General features: G+C 38.8%; 2 protein-coding genes and 1 long non-coding RNA gene across 6 annotated transcripts in view; 1 reads left to right on the top strand and 2 right to left on the bottom strand.

Annotated features, from left to right (window-relative positions):
* Positions 1 to 7,713, top strand: part of lipia (lipase, member Ia) — a 9,335-nt gene extending 1,622 nt beyond the window's left edge. The window contains exons 2-11 of the mRNA XM_042711208.1: positions 181 to 229; positions 1,368 to 1,738; positions 3,958 to 4,066; positions 4,155 to 4,256; positions 4,416 to 4,505; positions 5,512 to 5,679; positions 5,759 to 5,848; positions 5,937 to 6,045; positions 6,122 to 6,295; positions 7,157 to 7,713. Coding sequence (XP_042567142.1) covers positions 181 to 229; positions 1,368 to 1,738; positions 3,958 to 4,066; positions 4,155 to 4,256; positions 4,416 to 4,505; positions 5,512 to 5,679; positions 5,759 to 5,848; positions 5,937 to 6,045; positions 6,122 to 6,295; positions 7,157 to 7,244 — 1,350 coding nt within the window. The 3' untranslated portion in view covers positions 7,245 to 7,713. The remainder of the gene's footprint in view (positions 1 to 180; positions 230 to 1,367; positions 1,739 to 3,957; positions 4,067 to 4,154; positions 4,257 to 4,415; positions 4,506 to 5,511; positions 5,680 to 5,758; positions 5,849 to 5,936; positions 6,046 to 6,121; positions 6,296 to 7,156) is intronic.
* On the bottom strand, positions 7,709 to 11,501 carry si:dkey-71d15.2 (SH3 domain-containing kinase-binding protein 1). 4 transcript variants are annotated; one of them, XM_042711210.1, is made up of 8 exons: positions 11,343 to 11,501; positions 11,189 to 11,220; positions 10,886 to 10,939; positions 10,485 to 10,579; positions 9,980 to 10,066; positions 8,881 to 9,050; positions 8,739 to 8,802; positions 7,709 to 8,367 (listed from the first exon to the last, which is right to left on the bottom strand). In XM_042711210.1, the coding sequence occupies exons 3-8, from the start codon at positions 10,908 to 10,910 to the stop codon at positions 8,329 to 8,331; spliced, it is 480 nt and encodes a 159-aa protein (XP_042567144.1). In that variant the 5' UTR covers positions 10,911 to 10,939; positions 11,189 to 11,220; positions 11,343 to 11,501; the 3' UTR covers positions 7,709 to 8,328. The 4 variants fall into 4 exon arrangements, with proteins under 4 accessions (XP_042567144.1, XP_042567145.1, XP_042567143.1 ...); XM_042711211.1 differs by having other exon boundaries at positions 10,481 to 10,579; positions 10,886 to 11,220; XM_042711209.1 differs by having other exon boundaries at positions 10,886 to 11,220.
* Positions 11,502 to 13,558: 2,057 nt separating this feature from the next.
* Positions 13,559 to 14,025, bottom strand: LOC109096279. Its single transcript, XR_006153093.1, has 2 exons — positions 13,954 to 14,025; positions 13,559 to 13,779 (listed from the first exon to the last, which is right to left on the bottom strand). It is a non-coding gene; the product is annotated as an uncharacterized LOC109096279 (long non-coding RNA).
* Positions 14,026 to 19,675: the final 5,650 nt, after the last annotated feature.

Here is a 19,675-nt window from a genome sequence, read left to right as displayed (position 1 = left end):
GTGTTTAAAGTGAGAGAAGAAGCTGCAAAGATGAGAAGTGTGTGAGATCCGCTTAAGACTCTCTCTCTCTCTCTCTCTCTCTCTCTCTTTCTCTCGTTCTCTCGTCCTCGTTCTCTCTCTCTCTCTCTCTCTCTCTCTCTCTCTCTCTCTCTCTCTCTCTCTCTCTCTCTCTCTCTACAGGTCTGGAGGCTGGTGTGTGTGACGCTGCTGGTGTTTGACGCTCTCAGAGGTAATGTTGATCCAAATCCTTCCATGTCCTCTTTCTGCCCTTGTAATGAACTGTTTAAAAGAAAGCACATGACATTCTTCCAAATGCTCTTTTTTCATCGTGGTTAACCCTTGTGGCCTGAAACAGCGTGAGGCATTGAGCTGTGAGTTTCTGTATTACTCACGGTGGGTGCTGTCTCATATAAGGTGGAAGTTCTCTTGAAATATTAACACAACTCCACAGATGTAGCATTACTCCCACTTTCGGGAATTACCAAAACACACACACACACACACACACACACACACACACACACACACACACACACTTCTTCTCATGCAGTGTATGTTAGGCCTTTAGCAGTGTTAGGGAAAGTTACAATGCATTGCAATATTGTGTTACTCCCTGAAAAAGTAACTAATTCGGTTACTTAGTAACTCTTTATGGAAAGTAATGTTACTTTTTCTCATCTGGGCTGGGTTCGCTTGTTTGTTTTTAATATAAAAATTCCTATTCTTTAATTTCTTATATCATGCATAATTCATATTTAAAATGTATTTAGCAATTATGCAAATTCATTTGCTTGAGATGCAGAATGAAAATATTAAGTGAAATTTAGCAAAATTAAGTTATGAGTTTATGGCAGCGATTTGTTCTTGTTTCAATCATAAATTCTATTCATTTTGATAAATTTCTCAGAAAAACAAGAATTTTGTATGTTATTTAGATTCTCAGGTAAATGTATCTTGATTTAAGAATATCTGCACTGAAAAACACGACAAAAATTTCCCGTATTCTAGTGGCAAGGTTATTATAGTTAACTAGAACTGTAAAAAATAAGTTTTTTTTTTTTTATCTAGTTGCCACGGGAACATTTCTCACTTTCATTTAGTTTAACTTGAAGTACTGAAATAAGTAAAAGTAAATCAACTAAAATGAATAAATAAAAATGATACAAATTTTAAATGTATATATTTAAAAATGACTACAACAAAATGACTAAAACTTCCCTCTAATTTATATCTTACATTTTCTTAGCTTGGCCTTAAAAAGGACTTCAGAAAGTCTTAAATGTACCGTGCATGAGTGTCGTATCACTCAAATAAAGCTGTGATGGATGTGTGCATGCAGAAGAAGACTTGCTTCTTTCTCCCTGCAGCTGAGGAGTGTGAGGAGATGACGGAGCTGGGCCTGAAGCACTCTCTGACCGGGACGTCTCTGAACGTGAGGTTACTGCTCTACACTCGGGTCAATGCGTCCTGCGCTCAGCTGCTGTCCCACCGAGAGCCCTTCAGCAACCCTCGCTTCAACCTCAGCTCCCCGAGCACCTTCCTCATCCACGGCTACCGGCCCAACGGCTCGCCCCCCGTCTGGCTCACAGAGTTCGTGCAGCTCCTCCTGCTGCGCCACGACATGAACGTCATCGTGGTGGACTGGAACCGCGGAGCCACCAACATTAACTACTGGAAAGTGGTGGATAACACACGCAAGGTGGCCGCAAACCTCACCGACCTCATCCAGAAGATGGAGGTAAGAGGAGAGCTCCTCAGTGTGATCAAGTCAAGTCAGAGCAGCTCTATGAGACAAAAATGTAATTATTCAGCCTCAGCCAGTTCGGTATTACTTAGGGGTGTGACGAGATCTCGTAAATATACAGGTGCTGGTCATATAATTAGAATATCATCAATAAGTTGATTTTATTTCACTAATTCCATTCAAAATGTTAAACTTGTATATTATATTCATTCATTACACACAGACTGATATATTTCAAATGTTTACTTCTTTTAATTTTGATGATTATAACTGACAACTAAGGAAAATCCCAAATTCAGTATCTCAGAAAATTAGAAGATTACTTAAGACCAATACAAAGAAAGGATATTTAGAAATCTTGGCCAACTGAAAAGTATGAACATGAAAAGTATGAGCATGTACAGCACTCAATACTTAGTTGGGGCTCCTTTTGTCTGAATTACTGCAGCAGTGCGGCGTGGCATGGAGTCGATCAGTCTGTGGCACTGCTCAGGTGTTATGAGAGCCTGAGTACTCTGATAGTGGCCTTCAGCTCTTCTGCATTCTTGGGTCTGGCATATCACATCTTCCACTTCACAATACCACATAGATTTTCTATGAGGTTAAGGTCAGGCGAGTTTTGCTGGCCAATTAAGAACAGGGATACCATGGTCCTTAAACCAGGTACTGGAAGCTTTGGCACTGTGTGCAGGTGCCAAGTCCTGTTGGAAAATGAAATCTGCATCTCCATAAAGTTGGTCAGCAGCAGGAAGCATGAAGTGCTCTAAAACTTCCTGGTATACGGCTGTGTTGACCTTGGACCTCAGAAAACACAGTGGCACCCCAAACCATCACTGACTGTGGAAACTTTACACTGGACCTCAAGCAACGTGGATTGTGTGCCTCTCCTCTCTTCCTCCAGACTCTAGGACCCTGATTTCCAAAGGAAATGCTAAATTTACTTTCATCAGAGCACATAACTTTGGACTACTCAGCAGCAGTCCAGTCCTTTTTGAAGCGAGACGCTTCTGACGCTGTCTGTTGTTCAAGAGTGGCTTGACACAAGGAATGGACAGCTGAAACCATGTCTTGCATACGTCTGTGTGTAGAGGTTCTTGAAGCACTGACTCCAGCTGCAGTCCACTCTTTGTGAATCTCCCCCACATTTTTGAATGGGTTTTGTTTCACAATCCTCTCCAGGGTGCGGTTATCCCTATTGCTTGTACTCTTTTTTTCTACCACATCTTTTCCTTCCCTTCGCCTCTCTATTAATGTGCTTGGAACACAGAGCTCTGTGAACATCCAGCCTCTTTTGCAATGACCTTTTGTGTCTTGCCCTCCTTGTGCAAGGTGTCAATGGTCGTCTTTTGGACAACTGTCAAGTCAGCAGTCTTCCCCATGATTGTGTAGACTACAGAAGTAGACTGTGAGACCATTTAAAGGCCTTTGCAGGTGTTTTGAGTTAATTAACTGATTAGAGTGTGGCACCAGGTGTCTTCAATATTGAACCTTTTCACAATATTCTAATTTTCTGAGATACTGAATTTGGGATTTTCCTTAGTTTTTAGTTATAATCATCAAAATTAAAAGATATAAACATTTGAAATATACCAGTCTGTGTGTAATGAATGAATATAATATACAAGTTTCACTTTTTGAATGAAATTAGTGAAATAAATCAACTTTTTGATGATATTCTAATTATATGACCAGCACCTGTATATTTCCATTACACTGGCCCTGTCACCAGTGGTGGTATATAAGATATTTTATGTTCACATCAGGCAAGTGGACGCATGATAAGCAGTAAAATTACGCAGCATAGTCTTTATCCAGTCATTAAAACAGAATTCACAGTTTAATGTGACAGAATTTGTCAAACTTTGAATTAATTAATCAATCAAAAGTAGTAAATCCCCTTTGTCTGACAAAATAAAGTTTGCTTAATTTTCAGTAATTAAAAGATAAATAATAAATTAAATTAATGTTTTATGCCTTCATTTGATAACCAGAAAAAAAATAATAATATTAATCAATTAAGTTGTTTATAGATTCAAGACATGCTAAAACAATATAGAGAGACATTCTTATGAAATGTTCACCACAGTGTTTCCTGTGGCTTTTTTTCGTATTCATCTGTGAGGTAAACGTGTGTGTGTGTGTGTGTGTGTGTGTGTGTGTGTGTGTGTGTGTGTGTGTGTGTGTGTGTGTGTGTGTGTGTGTTGAAATTACAGGTCAACGGGGCCAATCTCAGCTCCATACACCTGATTGGTGTCAGTCTAGGGGCCCACATTTCAGGTTTCACTGGGGCTAATTTTAATGGAAGAATTGGCAGAATAACAGGTGAGATTCATCCGTTCTCCTCCTGAAGCTTCGAGCCGTCTTCAGTTTCGGTGTGTGATTGATAATGATGTTTCCGTGTCTCACTCAGCGCTGGATCCAGCAGGGCCGGAGTTTAACGGTCAGCCTCCCAGTAAGCGTCTCGACCCGTCTGATGCCCAGTTCGTGGAGGCCCTGCACACAGACATGGACGGTGTGTTTCTCACACAACACGGAGACGTTTCTCGAGATGAAGCTCTTGATTGGCTTCAGGAAACGAGCACTCGCAGCCGTTTCCATACGCCGACACCACCAGCACCATACTCAGTGATAATCTAGAGCTAGTTAATTCATTGTTGGCCTTCTCTTGCAGCGCTGGGCTATCGTGATCTCCTGGGTCACATCGACTATTACGCCAACGGTGGAGCGGATCAGCCTGGATGCCCCAGAACCATCTTTTCAGGTCAGCTTTTTACCATTTTAATAAATTAAAGAAGTCTCTTCTGCTCACCAAGGCTGCATTTATTTGAATAAAAATACAGAAAAAACTGTAATATTGTGAAATATTTTTACTTTTTAAAGTAACAGTTTTCTATGTGAATCTCTGTTAAACTGTAATTTATTTCTGTGATGTGCAGCTGTATTTTCAGCATCATTACTCCAGTCTTCAGTGTCACATGATCTTCAGAAATCATTCTAATATGATGATTTGCTGCTCAAGAAACATTTCTGACGAATGTTTTGGGGAACCTGCTCTAATTTTTTCAAGATTAAAATATAATAAAGAATAAAAAGTGTAAAAGAACAGCATTTATTCAAAATATAAATCTTTTCTAACATTATAAGTCTTTACCATCACTTTTTATCAGTTGAATAGTACTGAACCTTTGAACAGAAAACTGTCATTTAAAATTGTAACAATATTTCACAATATTACTGTTTTGTTCAGTGAAGCAGAAGAGACTTAGAAATATTTCAAATCTTACCGACTTTTGAACAGCAGTTTGTATTTTTGTGTACGTACAACTTAAAAATGCTTGTCGAGTTAAATAAAAAGAAGCCTTGATTTTCAGTCTTTCAGTATTTAAATGTTTTACTTGCTTTCTAACCATACCTCTCTAAACTCTCAAATGTAAAGCATATAAAAATGTAAGGAATTATATCATAATTACAAGATGCTACTCTCATTGTAAAAATAAAATTTTGAATAAGAGAAAGAAAGAATATCTTCATGCCCCAGACTTAACATGATGCTCAGCATTCTCTTCATACTGTATATATTGTACAAGATGCTCTGTGCAACCTATATATCATATGTGTGTGTGTGTGTGTGTGTGTGTGTGTGTGTGTGTGTATATATGTGTGTTTGTGTGCGTGCGTGCGTGTGTGTGTATGTGTGTGTGTTAATTTTAGTCTGTAGGTTTTAAACCTTTGTCATTCTTAGAAAGCTCCTGTCTAATGATCCGCAGGCTCGCAGTATTTCAAGTGTGACCATCAGAGGTCAGTGTTGCTCTACATGAGCTCACTGAACGGCTCGTGTCCCATCACCGCGTACCCCTGTGACTCCTACACACTCTTCCAGGACGGGGAGTGCATGGACTGTGGGAGGTTCGCGCCGGACGGATGTCCTGATTTTGGTAAACTGAGAAAAAACTCTGAGCTTCATGTGATCAGTGGCCTGTTCTGAGACGGACGTGTGTTCGCTGCTGTGTGCAGGTTATGATGCTGTGCGCTGGAGGGACACGCTGCTGCAGCGGGGACAAACCAGGACATACTTCCAAACTAATAAAGCGTCTCCATTCTGCAGTGAGCATTTCTGTTATATTCATTATTACCATCAGCTGTGACTAGGTTCAGCATTGAGATGTGTATAACAGTTTTTTGACTCCACCAGAGTTCGGTTACAAGGTTGATATTGTCACATGGAACCAGAAAACACACTGGGGATATCTAACAATCAAATTAAGCAACAGAAAGGAAGAGGCGCAAGTTGAACTCAATCAGTAAGTCAGTGACGGTCTCCGTCTTGTATAAGGAGTATTCCCAGATGGATGCTGATGTTTGTCATCTCTCTTCCAGTAAATCCCTGATGTTTGAGAGGTTTGTGGAGAGCAGTGTTCTGGCTCAGTTTGACCGAGACGTCCAGCCTGTGAAAGAGGTCACGCTCCGGTTCTGTACGGGGAAAGGACTCGGGCCGCGGAAGAAACTGCGGCTCCTGCGCATCCGCCTCACTCCTCTACAGAACCACCACAGGTGTGTGTGCTTTCATCTGAGAGTCCGTCTCAAACTCGAGCAGAACGTGTGAGCTGTTGTTGTACCTCAGCAGAGAGACTGGAGCTGCTCCGTTCTCTATATTATAAGACTTCAGGCCAAACAACAGCTGTGTTTATTTAATTCACGCGTGAGACATCAAGGTGTCATACAAGTGTGTCTGATGATGGAGGTGACTCCAAACATACTCAAAACTGCTGCATTCAGTTGATCAGAATAATTAATAATGTTCCAAAAGATTTCTATTTCAAATAAATGCTTTTATTTGAACTTTCTATTCATCTGTGAATCCTGAAAAAAAATTAAATGCATCACGGTTTCCACAAAAATATTAATCAGCACAACTGTTTTCAACATTGATAATAATCAGAAATGTTTCTTGAGCAGCAAATCATCATATTAGAATGATTTCTGAAGATCATGTGACACTGAAGACTGGAGTAATGATGCTGAAAATACAGCTGTGCATCACAGAAATAAATTACACTTTAACAGAGATTAAAACGGAAAACAGTTATTTGGAATTATTAAAATATTTCAGTTTTTACTGTATTTTTGATCAAATAAATGCAGCCTTGCTGAGCAGAAGAGACTTCTTTTAGAAACATCTTACCAACCCCAGGCTTTTAAACAGTGCTGTAACGGCTCTTGTCTCCTGAAATGTTCATCATAGTCATCGAACATGGGATCACACAGCAGTATGAATGAACTCCGCAGTGCTGTCACAACAGAGCACTTTATTCAGACATGAAGATTAAATGGATGCTAGTTAGTACACATCTTAAACCAGACAGAGACGAAAAGTCAGATGGTTTTCTTCAGATTTGTTGTTTTGTGTTTCAGCGGGCCTCTTTGTCGCTATGATCTTCTGCTGGAGGAAAATAAAGATGTGACGTTCAGACCGATCCCCTGTGAAGACTCCAACTTCTGATCCGGTGTCTCCAGAGCGAAGCGCTGGCTCTCGGTCAGTAACTGAAGCAGCGGTTAAACTCTGGGGCCTCTCAGGGTCCCTTCAGAACTGTGACTTACTCTTTGTTTTATTCTCTTCGTGAAAGGACAGCTTTATTTGCTTTTATGTAAATATTTTTGTTAATATATATTTTTCTTGTTTTTGCCTCTATGTGATATTTATGGTATTATTGTAATTGTCTTTGTTTTAACGCTGTTGTTACCATTGTTTTTTCCTTTTTACATCACTTCACTTCTTGCGTTTCTGCTCACTGCATTTAAAATTAAACTGTGATATACTCATGCATGTGTAAATATAATAGCAATGTGAAAACATGCTACCATTTCATATTTGGGGGTCAAGTAACTTTTTGTTTGAAGATTGCTTTTTTTTTTTTTAATTTATCAAAAGAGACTTTTATATTGTTACAGAAAATTATATATATATATTTTTTAAACTTCCTGTTCATCAGACTTCTGAATAAATGCATCACAGTTTACACAAACATTTAGCAGCACAACTGTTTTCAATAGAGAGAATTAGAAACACAGCAAATCATCATATTAGAATGATTTCTGAAGATCATGTGACACTGAAGACTGGAGTAATGATGCTGAAAATACAGCTGCACATCACAGAAATACATTACAGTTTAACACAGATTCACACAGAAAACATCTGTTTTACATTCTAATAATATTTCACTTTTTTACTGTATTTTTGATCAAATAAATGCAGCCCTGGTGAAAAAGTCTTACAGTATTCTTTGAGTTTAGAATCCTCCTGCAAAAAAGGCTGTTAGATGAAAGATGAAGATGAAATTAAATATAAGGTCTGATGTTAATTAGTCTAAGTGATCAATGCATTTTATGGAAACAGACAGGTTGCTCTCTCTTTCATGGTTTAGAACCCAAAAGGTGTTTTATACAACACATGCAACGCAATATGAGTTCAGTGAGTCTGGATACACATTCTCAAGAGTTCTTCCTCAGTCTTTGGAAGTTCTTCGTTGCACACTTGAGTTTGTGGCGTGTCTGACGGCTGCGAGCGGCCGATGGAGAGGCGCTCACTTGGACATGCGTTTCTTGAGACGCTCTACATCAATCTGAAGTGTAAGAGAGCACAAGTGAGCGGTCATAGTGAGGTTATGAAGTTATGAACACATTACAAGTATGTTACGTAATCTCAGAGTACATCTTTCAAGTAACGCTACAGCAAAATATCTGAGTTTCATTTTCAAGTAAGTATTTTACAGCCTTTACAGTTGCCAAAAATATAACTTTTGGGTTTTTGGTTATTAAAGAACAAATAAGCAAGCCCAGCCCCGGTGACAAAAAGTAACAAAATGCATTACTTTCCATAAAATGAGTTACTTTTCTATGGAGTAACAATTAAAAGTAACTTTCCCCAGCACTGCTGATGAATGAAACTGTTTAACATCTACTCTAGAGGCTCTTGACTCGTCCTCGTGCTTACTTGCAGTGACAAACGCATCTTCTTTTCTTCATCTAGTTCGTTCATGAGCAGTTTGATCTCTTTTCTGAAACACAATGCCGTTGCAGTTACAGAAATACAAGGGTAAGAATCCCCAAACAGCATGCCTTCATATTACACAAACTTGTGCTGAGTCTTCAGCGTGTCCAGTTCATCTCGTAGCTCTCGGAGCTCTGCTCTCATCTGCTCCATAGTGCCGGGGCCCTGCGGGGCCCCTCGGGGTTTAGCGGCTAATGACGGCGAGAGATGCTCCGGGAGCGGAGTCGTGCCAGAAGAAGAGCTGCTGACAGGCTCCTGAACAACAGAGTCAAAGGGACAATCCTAAGAAGTTTGTCCTCTAGGGGCCTCAAACTGCCAGGGGCCACAAAAGCCTAGGCAGTGTTGAGTTCAACAGTGTAATTAGATAACAACAACAATCACTAATAACTAATAAATAACTAAAAAAAAAAAAAAATAATAATAGTCTAGTGTATATATATATATCTCAGCCTCAAAGAGTTGAGCAATACGAGGATAGACATGAAACTGCTCTTTTAATTCTTTCAGATTAATAATATAAAACTGCATAAATTATTCTCGAACTGACCAAAGTATTTAAAGGGAGAAGATGCATGCATTTTAACATTAAAAGTTAAATCCACTATTATTTTGTATAGAATTGTTTTTATTCTATAGAATATTTAATGCAATTACATCTTACAGAAAAATCAATTCCCTTACTTTACTTTTCAAGCCAAAAGTAATTAAATTATTAATTATATAGCAATAATACATATTTAATATAATGATATATAATTACTATAATTAATTTAATTCATTAATTAATTACTCAGTAATGCATTACACACTAGGGCCCCTGAAGGTGAGCATTAGGCCCAAAAACTCTGCTGAAGATTAATGAAGACTGCTGTTTTAGTCAACATTTTTAGACTGAAATAGTCTGAACCATTTCCTATTGCTAATAATTAACACTGAAATTAAATTCAAAACGCAATTGTCATATATGTAACAAAAGCAATATAATTTTTGGTGTGCAGCCTATAATTAAAATAAAACACTAACATTTATACTTATACTTTATACTTTAACTAAAATAAATGGGAATAAACAATAAATGACTTGAGTATAAGCTAATACTGTACTTCTGAGGCATTCGACTGACGGAAAGGTCTGGAAACCTCATTAGGGAAACTCCACAGAATAATATCTCTTTCTTGGCTTACTGTAGAGTCTGTGTTACTGTACAGAAACTTGAGGGCCAGCAGGTCTGCTTCCTGATTCACTTCCTGTCCTGTTTCCTCCTCGACAGCCTGCAAAGAGAAGCAATAAGCACAAAACACTCAATATCTTTATAGAGCATGAGATTTGATTCTCTAGACTTCTGGTTTAGGTTCTAATATGTGTCTTGTCTCATATGGTTTCATCTTAAACAACTGTATTCCAGAAATACTGTAATTTAATGAATTAGGAAAGCATCACACTGTTGTGTACAGTATCAGTCATAGCAGTGTGTGAGTTGTTAGGATGTGTGCAGTATGTGCATTCACACCAATTAAGACTGAGAAGTTAAATATAACTCAAGGACATCCTGAGTCTTTCTGTCCGAACGTGACACAGCTTCTGTCTATATCTGAGGAGCTACAGCAGGTTTGGATGAGACTACATGCAGGATATCTCAAGTGTCACGGCTTGTTCATGCAGTCGTTTAATACGTGATGACTTACTGACATGATTCAGAGAGAGCATGTTCTGCAGGCTGCTGTGCTCGCTCAGAATGCGCCGGTTCTCCAGAGTCGACACGATGCACTTGAAATCTTCAACATCTGTGACGAAGAGATGCAACACGTGGAAAATAATGCACACACTTCTTCGGGAAACAAGGTGCCACGGGCCAAACCATCATTTAGAAATGACCGTCCTTCAAAACTATATATTAAATACTCTCGATTATAAATAATAATGAAAAGAGCAACATAATACATTATGATTTTATGAGAAATAAAACATGCAAATCAAATACACCAAGCACAATCGAGCAAGAAACAAACTTACTTAAAAAGCTGAAATGTAAAATGCAGCAGTGTATTTGGTGAATGAATGAAGGAACAGAGACGGATGTCTTACTGTACCTGCAGTAAATGCGTAGTTGCCCATGGCAAGAAGAAAAGAAGGAGCTCATGGATCTGACACAAGAACAAACTCCACAAGCACAAAAGATAATAAAACTATATTTCATTTAAGAATCACTTGTGGTAAATCTCAGCCTGTGGAGAGATCCTTTTGCACTTGTAACTCTTTTAAAGTTTGTTTTTGTACATCCACCTTCTGGCCATCACTACATCAATCTATATATAGTTACTCCTCACACCAGCTGTGTAACTGTACACCGTCATGACAGAGAGACTATTGTCCAGACAGAGTCTCTCACTCACCAGCCTGATCCAACCCGAGAAACACAAACCATCTAAAGAGAAGATAGATCAGACATTACATTATATTAGAGTTACTGATGCATCTAAAGCATGCTATTGTATTAGTCCAGCGATAAAACACTGTGGGGTTCGAGGTCCGGCCCAGAAAACTCACACGTCTCTGTTTTGCAACGGCAGAAACTCTCCAGACTACATCCACAGCAGTTCTTCCAAAGCGCTCATGTCTTCATTTCAGATTGTGTGTGTCATCGTGATGGTTCTCCAGCTCTTCTGTGTGACGCTGTGGTGCTTCTGTCTCTCAGGAGCGTCTCTGGCTCCGAATACTCTCTCCTTTTATGGAGCCCTCGAGACACCAATCAGACGGGACTGAAGTCATGCACACGTCCCACACATTCGTCTCTGGGATCTGTCCCACAGATTCTTTCTGTGTGTGAAGTGAACAAACCTATAGAAGAAAACCTAAACCTAAAGCCTGTGGCTCAGTGGTAGAGCATTGTGTTAGCTGTGCAAAAGGTCATGGGTTTGATTCCCAGGGAACACAAGTACCGTTAAAAAAAATGTTAGCCTGAATGCACTGTAAGTCACTTTAGATAAAAGCGTCTAAATGCATAAATGTAAAAACACTAAAGTGACTTGTGTATGTCTGATTTTATCATTCACTGGCAACGCAGCATGCAAAAAAAATAACAAAATCCTCACAGTCTGTCTTCTAATGATGATGGGGGAATTCTGGGTTTATTTATGTATTTTGGATTAATCAGCCTAAATAATGAAAGAACTGCTGATCAGACTGGACAGATGCAAACATCTGGTCGGTCTAAACTTTCTGAGCATCTGTCTGGACTGACTTTCACTCTGTCACTCACACACATTTTTGTTGATTCAGCAAGTTTGTGGGACGTTTAGGTCCTGAAGTTCACAGACAGGTTAAATACTCATTCAAACTGACCAAAAGAGAATGAAGAAATACTCTCGTATGTGATTTATTATGCCTTAAACATTTGTGCTTGAAAACAACATCATTTATTTTTCCAAAATATCTGACATCAAAACCGGTGTAATGTGAGACTCAGGTAATTAAGCTATGCAAATATATGCAAATACACAAGCACATGCAATGAATTAATCATTCTGGGCCCGTATTCATAAAGAATCTTTATGCAAAAAGTAGCTCCTAGTGACAAAATTCTAAGAAAATTCTTAGAAATGTGGGCGTTTACTCTTAAAATTAAAGAAAAAATCCTAGTAAAGAAAAAAGTAATTCAGAAAGCCATCTTAACCCTTAAAAGAGGTCTTAATGTCAAAACTTGTTAGGAGCACGGACGAGGAATTTTAAGAGGCTTAAGAGTTTCTTTAGCAGAGGAGAAAATGGCAGAAAGACGAAGAGGGAGAAGAAATGTGTTGCAGACGATAGATGACAGGGAGTTAATAAGACGCTATAGATTAGATCGTGCAGGGATCGTGTTTGTGACTGATCTTATTAGAGACGCGCTAACATCTCCGACACAGCGCAGAAATGCCATAGCGCCAGAACTGAAAGTAATCAATTTGCCAACTGGGAAAATGCAACAATGCAGTAGTGATGATTTGGGTCTGTCACAACCTTCTGTAAGCAGAGTGATCACACAAACAATTACAGCACTTTCAGAACCTCTTATTGTGTCGCAGTTCATTTCGTTTCCACTGGACATTCCCAGCTTACAGACTCAAAAAACTGCATTTATGAATCTAGCAGGCTTCCCTGGTGTTGTCGGAGTAATTGATGGAACCCACATCCGAATTATTGCACCTTGACTTGTAAACCATGGCTCCTCACACCTTACCTCCGTCCTGACCAGGGGTCACAGGTAACAGTGACAACATACACTTAATGTGTGTGGACTTCAAATTTAGAGAACAACACATGTGTTGCAGTAGTATTTGTAGGCTACTCTACTTCCCATAAATAACCCACCATTATGTTTTGAAAATATCAACCGAATTCTGTTCATTTTCATGAACTCACAGAGCTCACAAGAAAACACGAGCCGTACTGAGCGGGGTATTGGTCAACTAAAGAGGCACTTTCACATTTTGCATGGAGAGGTGCGACTGGCACCAGGAAAGGTCTGCAAAATGATAACAGCCTGTGCAGTGCTTCATAACATCTGTAAAGCTAGACAAATCGCAGACCCTCCCACGGACAATCGGGCTGATGAAGAGGATGATGAAGAATATCCTCCACAAGGGAGGGATCTGTCCCAAAGTGCGAATCCTTACAGAGCCCGGTTTCCTAATTTGCATTTCAAAAATCATGACTAAACAGACACTAGCCAGCATTTTCATTAGAAAGATATTATGAAGACACAAAAAAGATATTATTTGTTATTAGTTTTATTTTTGAGTAGCTCAATCTGTATTTTTGTAGTACTCCTCCTGTAGATGGAGTACTATTTTCTGCTGCTTTAGGACATCCATCTCCATCTCCAGTTTTTTGTCTATAGGGATGGTGTTGGAGCAGCTGCGGTGGCAGGGAATGAGGCGCTTCGGGCTGAGGGTCACCCATCGGCGATGTCGACGCTCCCCATTCCTCTGCTGAAGGCTCTGTGCTACTGAAAGGAGAAAACATTTAATCTGTTATTTAAAATAAATTTAGGGCAATTTGTTTTTTTGTTTTTTTCAGTTTATAGAATGCCAGATAGAAATACCAAAAATAAACAAGCCTAAATCAAAAAAAAATGTGTCTTTATATTGTGTTACTTGGCTGTTGGTTTTTTTAAAATTACCATTTTTGTAGTTCCACCAGCTGAATCATTGAGCTGTCTGTGCCCTCCTTCAAAAATACTTGTTTCTGAGTGACCTAAGATGTGTGACCCCCCCCATCCCCCCCCCCCCCCCAGAAAACAATACAGTGGACCACCTGTACAGTATACATATAATTGTTTGAGATAAGTTTGTCAGCGGTTTAAAAGAAGTGTTATAGCACTCACCTGTGCGTGATGACTCCTGCTTGTGTGCTGCAGTTTCCTCTCTGGCTTTTGATTGCAGCACATACCAGCGTTTCTCGCAGTCTTCACTGGTCCGCACAAGCAGGGGAATGAACTGTTAATAGTTTGTGCTATACGCTCCCATGTCTGCTTCTTGTCCTGTGCTGTGACACCCGGCCCGAATTTTCCTTTAAGAATAGCCTTGTGTTCATCCACTAACTGGGCTAACAGTAAACACTGCTCCTCTGTACAGTTGGGCTTTCTCGCCCTTCTTGGTTTTGATTCCATGTTTGATACATTAAAACCAACATTCAAACCACCACTTAAACAGACAGCAATCAGTGTAACTGGAATGAGTGGAACAATTTTTATCTTTCTAAGCCAATCAAATACCTTAAAGGAAATTAAAAGCATGGTAAATAAAAAAAAAGGATTTATATACACAATGTGTGTTTGTGTGTGTGTGTGAGAGAGAGAGAGAGAGAGAGAGAGAGAGAGAGAGAGAGAGAGAGAGAGAGAGAGAGAGAGAGAGAGAGAGAGTGGTCAAATAGGAAAAATTATGCATGTAAATACAAAGTTAAGGATTAGAATAGACCCTATACTTAAAATCACTCTTTTTTCCTTCTTGGAACACCAGCCAATCACAGTCTTCAAAAGACTGTGTCATACATAGCAACGGGGTCAACCCCGCCTCCTCACTAAGATGAAAGTTTTTGTCTTTTTCTTACTCAGAGTTGCTCTCGGATCGGTCCCGAATCGCTCTTAAGCTGAGACTCCTACGTAAAAGTTTTTAAGCTAAATTAAGATTTTTCTGAGAGGATTCTTAGAATCTTTATGAATACGGGCCCTGGACATCATTACATGCATATCATCACTTTCACACATAGCACTGAAACTGATAGATGACTCATTTCAGATCATACATTTGATTTAAATGTAAGCTACTACCCTTATGAAAATTAACCATGGTTTTATTATAGTAAACTGTAGTAACCATGTGTTTTTAAACTTTTAAACTATGGTTAGCAGTGTTGGGGAAAGTTACTTTTAAAAGTAATTCATTATAATATTCCGTAAAAATGTGACTAATTATTTTAGTTACTTTTTATGGAAAGGAATGCGTTAAGTTACTTGTGCGTTACATTTTCTCATCTGGTATTGGGTTGCTTGTTTGTTTTTAATACAGAAAGTGCTATTTCTGGCAAATAAAAGCCCTTTCACACTAAAAGTGAAAAGAATAAGACTCAGGCCCTTTTAAGCCCTTTCAGCTGTGCTGGATTGCATAAAGAATAGAACGCAAAAAAAAAAGAAAGAAAGAAAGTTGAACACTTTCTTCTCAATCACAAAGCAACAAAACACAAATGTTATGTTGATCTAAAGTCATTTTTGCTTATGGTTGAATAGATCAGCAGCAAAATCGTGTAAGTAACTGGGAAAACTTACGTATTTGAAATAGTAACTGTAAACTAGATAAAAAAGTTCGTCAAGACAAACTTTAAGTTGGCTTGAGAAAGCCTGAACAGAAAGTTTGAAAAGTTTGAAAAGTTTGAAGTTTCAAAAGTTTGAAGTTTGAAAAGTTTGAAAATTTAAAGAAGTTTAATAAAGCAAGTGACTAGCATGTCATTAGCATGATTAGCAAAGTTACTAGCATGTTTCTAGCATGATTAGCGAGTGACTAGCATGTCGCTAGCATGTTTCTAGCATGATTAGCAAGTGACTAGCATGTCACTAGCATGTATTTAGCATGATTAGCGAGTGACTAGCATGTCACTAGCATGTTTCTAGCATGATTAGCAAGTGACTAGCATGTCGGTAGCATGTTTTTTAGCATGATTAGCAAGTGACTAGCATGTTTTTAGCATGATTAGCGAGTGACTAGCATGTTTCTAGCATGATTATCAAGTGACTAGCATGTCACTAGCATGATTAGCAAGTTACTAGCATGTCGCTAGCATGTTTCTAGCATGATTAGCGAGTGACTAGCATGTCGCTAGCATGTTTCTAGCATGATTAGCAAGTGACTAGCATGTTTTTAGCATGATTAGCGAGTGACTAGCATGTCGCTAGCATGTTTCTAACATGATTAGCAAGTGACTAGCATGTCACTAGCATGATTAGCAAGTTACTAGCATGTTGCTAGCATGTTTCTAGCATGATTAGCAAGTGACTAGCATGTCACTAGCATGATTAGCAAGTTACTAGCATGTTGCTAGCATGTTTCTAGCATGATTAGCGAGTGACTAGCATGTCGCTAGCATGTTTCTAACATGATTAGCGAGTGACTAGCATGTCGCTAGCATGTTTTTAGCATGATTAGCGAGTGACTAGCATGTCGCTAGCATGTTTTAGCATGATTAGCGAGTGACTAGCATGTCACTAGCATGTTTTTAGCATGATTAGCGATTGACTAACATGTTGCTAGCATGTTTTAGCATGATTAGCGAGTGACTAGCATGTCGCTAGCATGTTTTTAGCATGATTAGCGAGTGACTAGCATGTCGCTATCATGTTTCTAGCATGATTAGCAAGTGACTAGCATGTCACTAACATGATTAGCAAGTAACTAGCATGTCGCTAGCATGTTTCTAGCATGATTAGCAAGTGACTAGCATGTCACTAGCATGTTTTTAGCATGATTAGCGAGTGACTAGCATGTCCCTAGCATGTTTTTAGCATGATTAGCGAGTGACTAGCATGTCGCTAGCATGTTTTTAGCATGATTAGCGAGTGACTAGCATGTCGCTAGCATGTTTTTAGCATGATTAGCGAGTGACTAGCATGTCGCTAGCAAGTTTTTAGCATGATTAGCGATTGACTAGCATGTCGCTAGCATGTTTTCTAGCATGATTAGCAAGTGACTAGCATGTCACTAGCACATTTCTAGCATGATTAGCAAGTAACTAGCATGTCACTAGCATGATTAGCAAGTTACTAGCATGTCGCTAGCATGTTTCTAGCATGATTAGCAAGTGACTAGCATGTCACTAGCATGTTTTTAGCATGATTAGCGAGTGACTAGCATGTCGCTAGCATGTTTTTTTAGCATGATTAGCAAGTGACTAGCATGTTTTAGCATGATTAGCGAGTGACTAGCATGTCGCTAGCATGTTTCTAGCATGATTAGCAAGTGACTAACATGTCACTAGCATGATTAGCAAGTTACTAGCATGTCGCTAGCATGTTTCTAGCATGATTAGCATGTGACTAGCATGTTTCTAACATTATTAGCATGTTGCTAGGATAGATAGATAGATAGATAGATAGATAGATAGATAGATAGATAGATAGATAGATAGATAGATAGATAGATAGATAGATATAAATAGTCAGATGATAGATAGATAGATAGATAGATGATAGATAGATAGATAGATAGATAGATAGATAGATAGATAGATATAAATAGTCAGATGATAGATAGATAGATAGATAGATAGATAGATAGATAGATAGAAATAGTTTGATGATAGATAGATAAATAGAAAGATAGATAGATTAGAAATATTAGATAGATGAGTTTGAATGATTTCAAATGGATTAGAAATAGTACATAGAGGCGAAGCTTGATTGAGTCTAATGGGCTTCAGTTTGTTTAGATTTGAATTTTGACAGTTGGAGCTTGGCTCATCTGAACATTCCGTCAATGAAAGACAATGGGATTTTTTATGATTTTTAATCTTCATTTTTATGAAAACCATTAGTCTGATCAGTTAGAAAAGGTATAGCACACCTGGCGAGATCAGTCTGAAGAGCTGGGCTGAGTTTGAAGTCTGTAGAGTTAAAGCTCTAGGAGGAGATAGAGTTGATAATTTTAGTCTCAGAAGAATAATAATAATAACTAGATAAAAAAGTTCGTCAAGACAAACTTTAAGTTGGCTTGAGAAAGCCTGAACAGAAAGTTTGAAAAGTTTAGAAAGTTTGAAAAGTTTGAAAAGTTTAAGAAGTTTAAATAAAGCAAGTGACTAGCATGTCATTAGCATGATTAGCAAAGTTACTAGCATGTTTTCTAGCATGATAAGCTAGTTACTAGCATGTCGCTAGCATGTTTCTAGCATGATTAGCAATTGACTAGCATGTCACTAGCATGTTTATAGCATGATTAGTGAGTGACTAGCATGTCGCTAGCATGTTTCTAGCATGATTAGCAAGTGACTAGCATGTCGCTAGCATGTTTTTTTTTAGCATGATTAGCAAGTGACTAGCATGTTTTTAGCATGATTAGCGAGTAACTAGCATGTCGCTAACATGTTTCTAGCATGATTAGCAAGTGACTAGCATGTCACTAGCATGATTAGCAAGTTACTAGCATGTCGCTAACATGTTTCTAGCATGATTAGCGAGTGACTAGCATGTCGCTAGCATGTTTTTAGCATGATTAGCGATTGACTAGCATGTCACCAGGCATGTTTTTATCATGATTAGCGAGTGACTAGCATGTCGCTAGCATGTTTTTAGCATGATTAGCAAGTGACTAGCATGTTTTTAGCATGATTAGCGAGTGACTAGCATGTTGCTAGCATGTTTTTAGCATGATTAGCGAGTGACTAGCATGTTTCTAGCATGATTAGCAAGTGACTAGCATGTCACTAGCATGATTAGCAAGTTGCTAGCATGTCGCTAGCATGTTCCTAGCATGATTAGCAAGTGACTAGCATGTCGCTAGCATGTTTCTAGCATGATTAGCGAGTGACTAGCATGTCGCTAGCATGTTTTCTAGCATGATTAGCTAGTGACTAGCATGTTTTTAGCATGATTAGCGAGTGACTAGCATGTCGCTAGCATGTTTTTAGCATGATTAGCGAGTGACTAGCATGTCGCTTGCATGTTTTTAGCATGATTAGCGAGTGACTAGCATGTCGCTAGCATGTTTTTAGCATGATTAGCGAGTGACTAGCATGTCGCTAGCATGTTTTTAGCATGATTAGCAAGTGACTAGCATGTGTTTTTTTTTAGCATGATTAGCGAGTGACAAGCATGTCGCTAGCATGTTTTTTTTAGCATGATTAGCGAGTGACTAGCATGTTTCTAGCATGATTAGCAAGTGACTAGCATGTCACTAGCATGATTAGCAAGTTGCTAGCATGTCGCTAGCATGTTCCTAGCATGATTAGCAAGTGACTAGCATGTCGCTAGCATGTTTCTAGCATGATTAGCGAGTGACTAGCATGTCGCTAGCATGTTTCTAGCATGATTAGCAAGTGACTAGCATGTTTTTTTAGCATGATTAGCGAGTGACTAGCATGTCGCTAGCATGTTTTTTAGCATGATTAGCGAGTGACTAGCATGTCGCTTGCATGTTTTTTTAGCATGATTAGCGAGTGACTAGCATGTCGCTAGCATGTTTTTTTAGCATGATTAGCGAGTGACTAGCATGTCGCTAGAAAGTTTTAGCATGATTAGCAAGTGACTAGCATGTCGCTAGCATGTTTCTAGCATGATTAGCAAGTGACTAGCATGTCACTAGCATGATTAGCGATTGACTAGCATGTCACTAGCATGTTTCTAGCATGTTTAGCAAGTG

The sequence above is a fragment of the Cyprinus carpio genome, chromosome A21 (genome assembly GCF_018340385.1).
Source record: "Cyprinus carpio isolate SPL01 chromosome A21, ASM1834038v1, whole genome shotgun sequence".
Classification (NCBI taxonomy): Eukaryota; Metazoa; Chordata; class Actinopteri; order Cypriniformes; family Cyprinidae; genus Cyprinus; species Cyprinus carpio.
The sequence above is the reverse complement of the archived record's forward strand: the minus strand, read 5'-3'. Positions and strand labels throughout refer to the sequence as shown.

Bases quoted from the DNA above. Each gene is read 5' to 3' on its own strand.
- si:dkey-71d15.2 (XM_042711209.1), bottom strand. From the start codon at position 10,910: ATGGGCAACTACGCATTTACTGCAG. The intron at 10,067-10,484 runs GTCAGTAAGTCA...TTCTCTTTGCAG, and splicing joins ACATGCTCTCTCTGAATCAT to GCTGTCGAGGAGGAAACAGG. The intron at 8,368-8,738 runs GTAAGCACGAGG...CTTACACTTCAG, and splicing joins AGATGCGTTTGTCACTGCAA to ATTGATGTAGAGCGTCTCAA.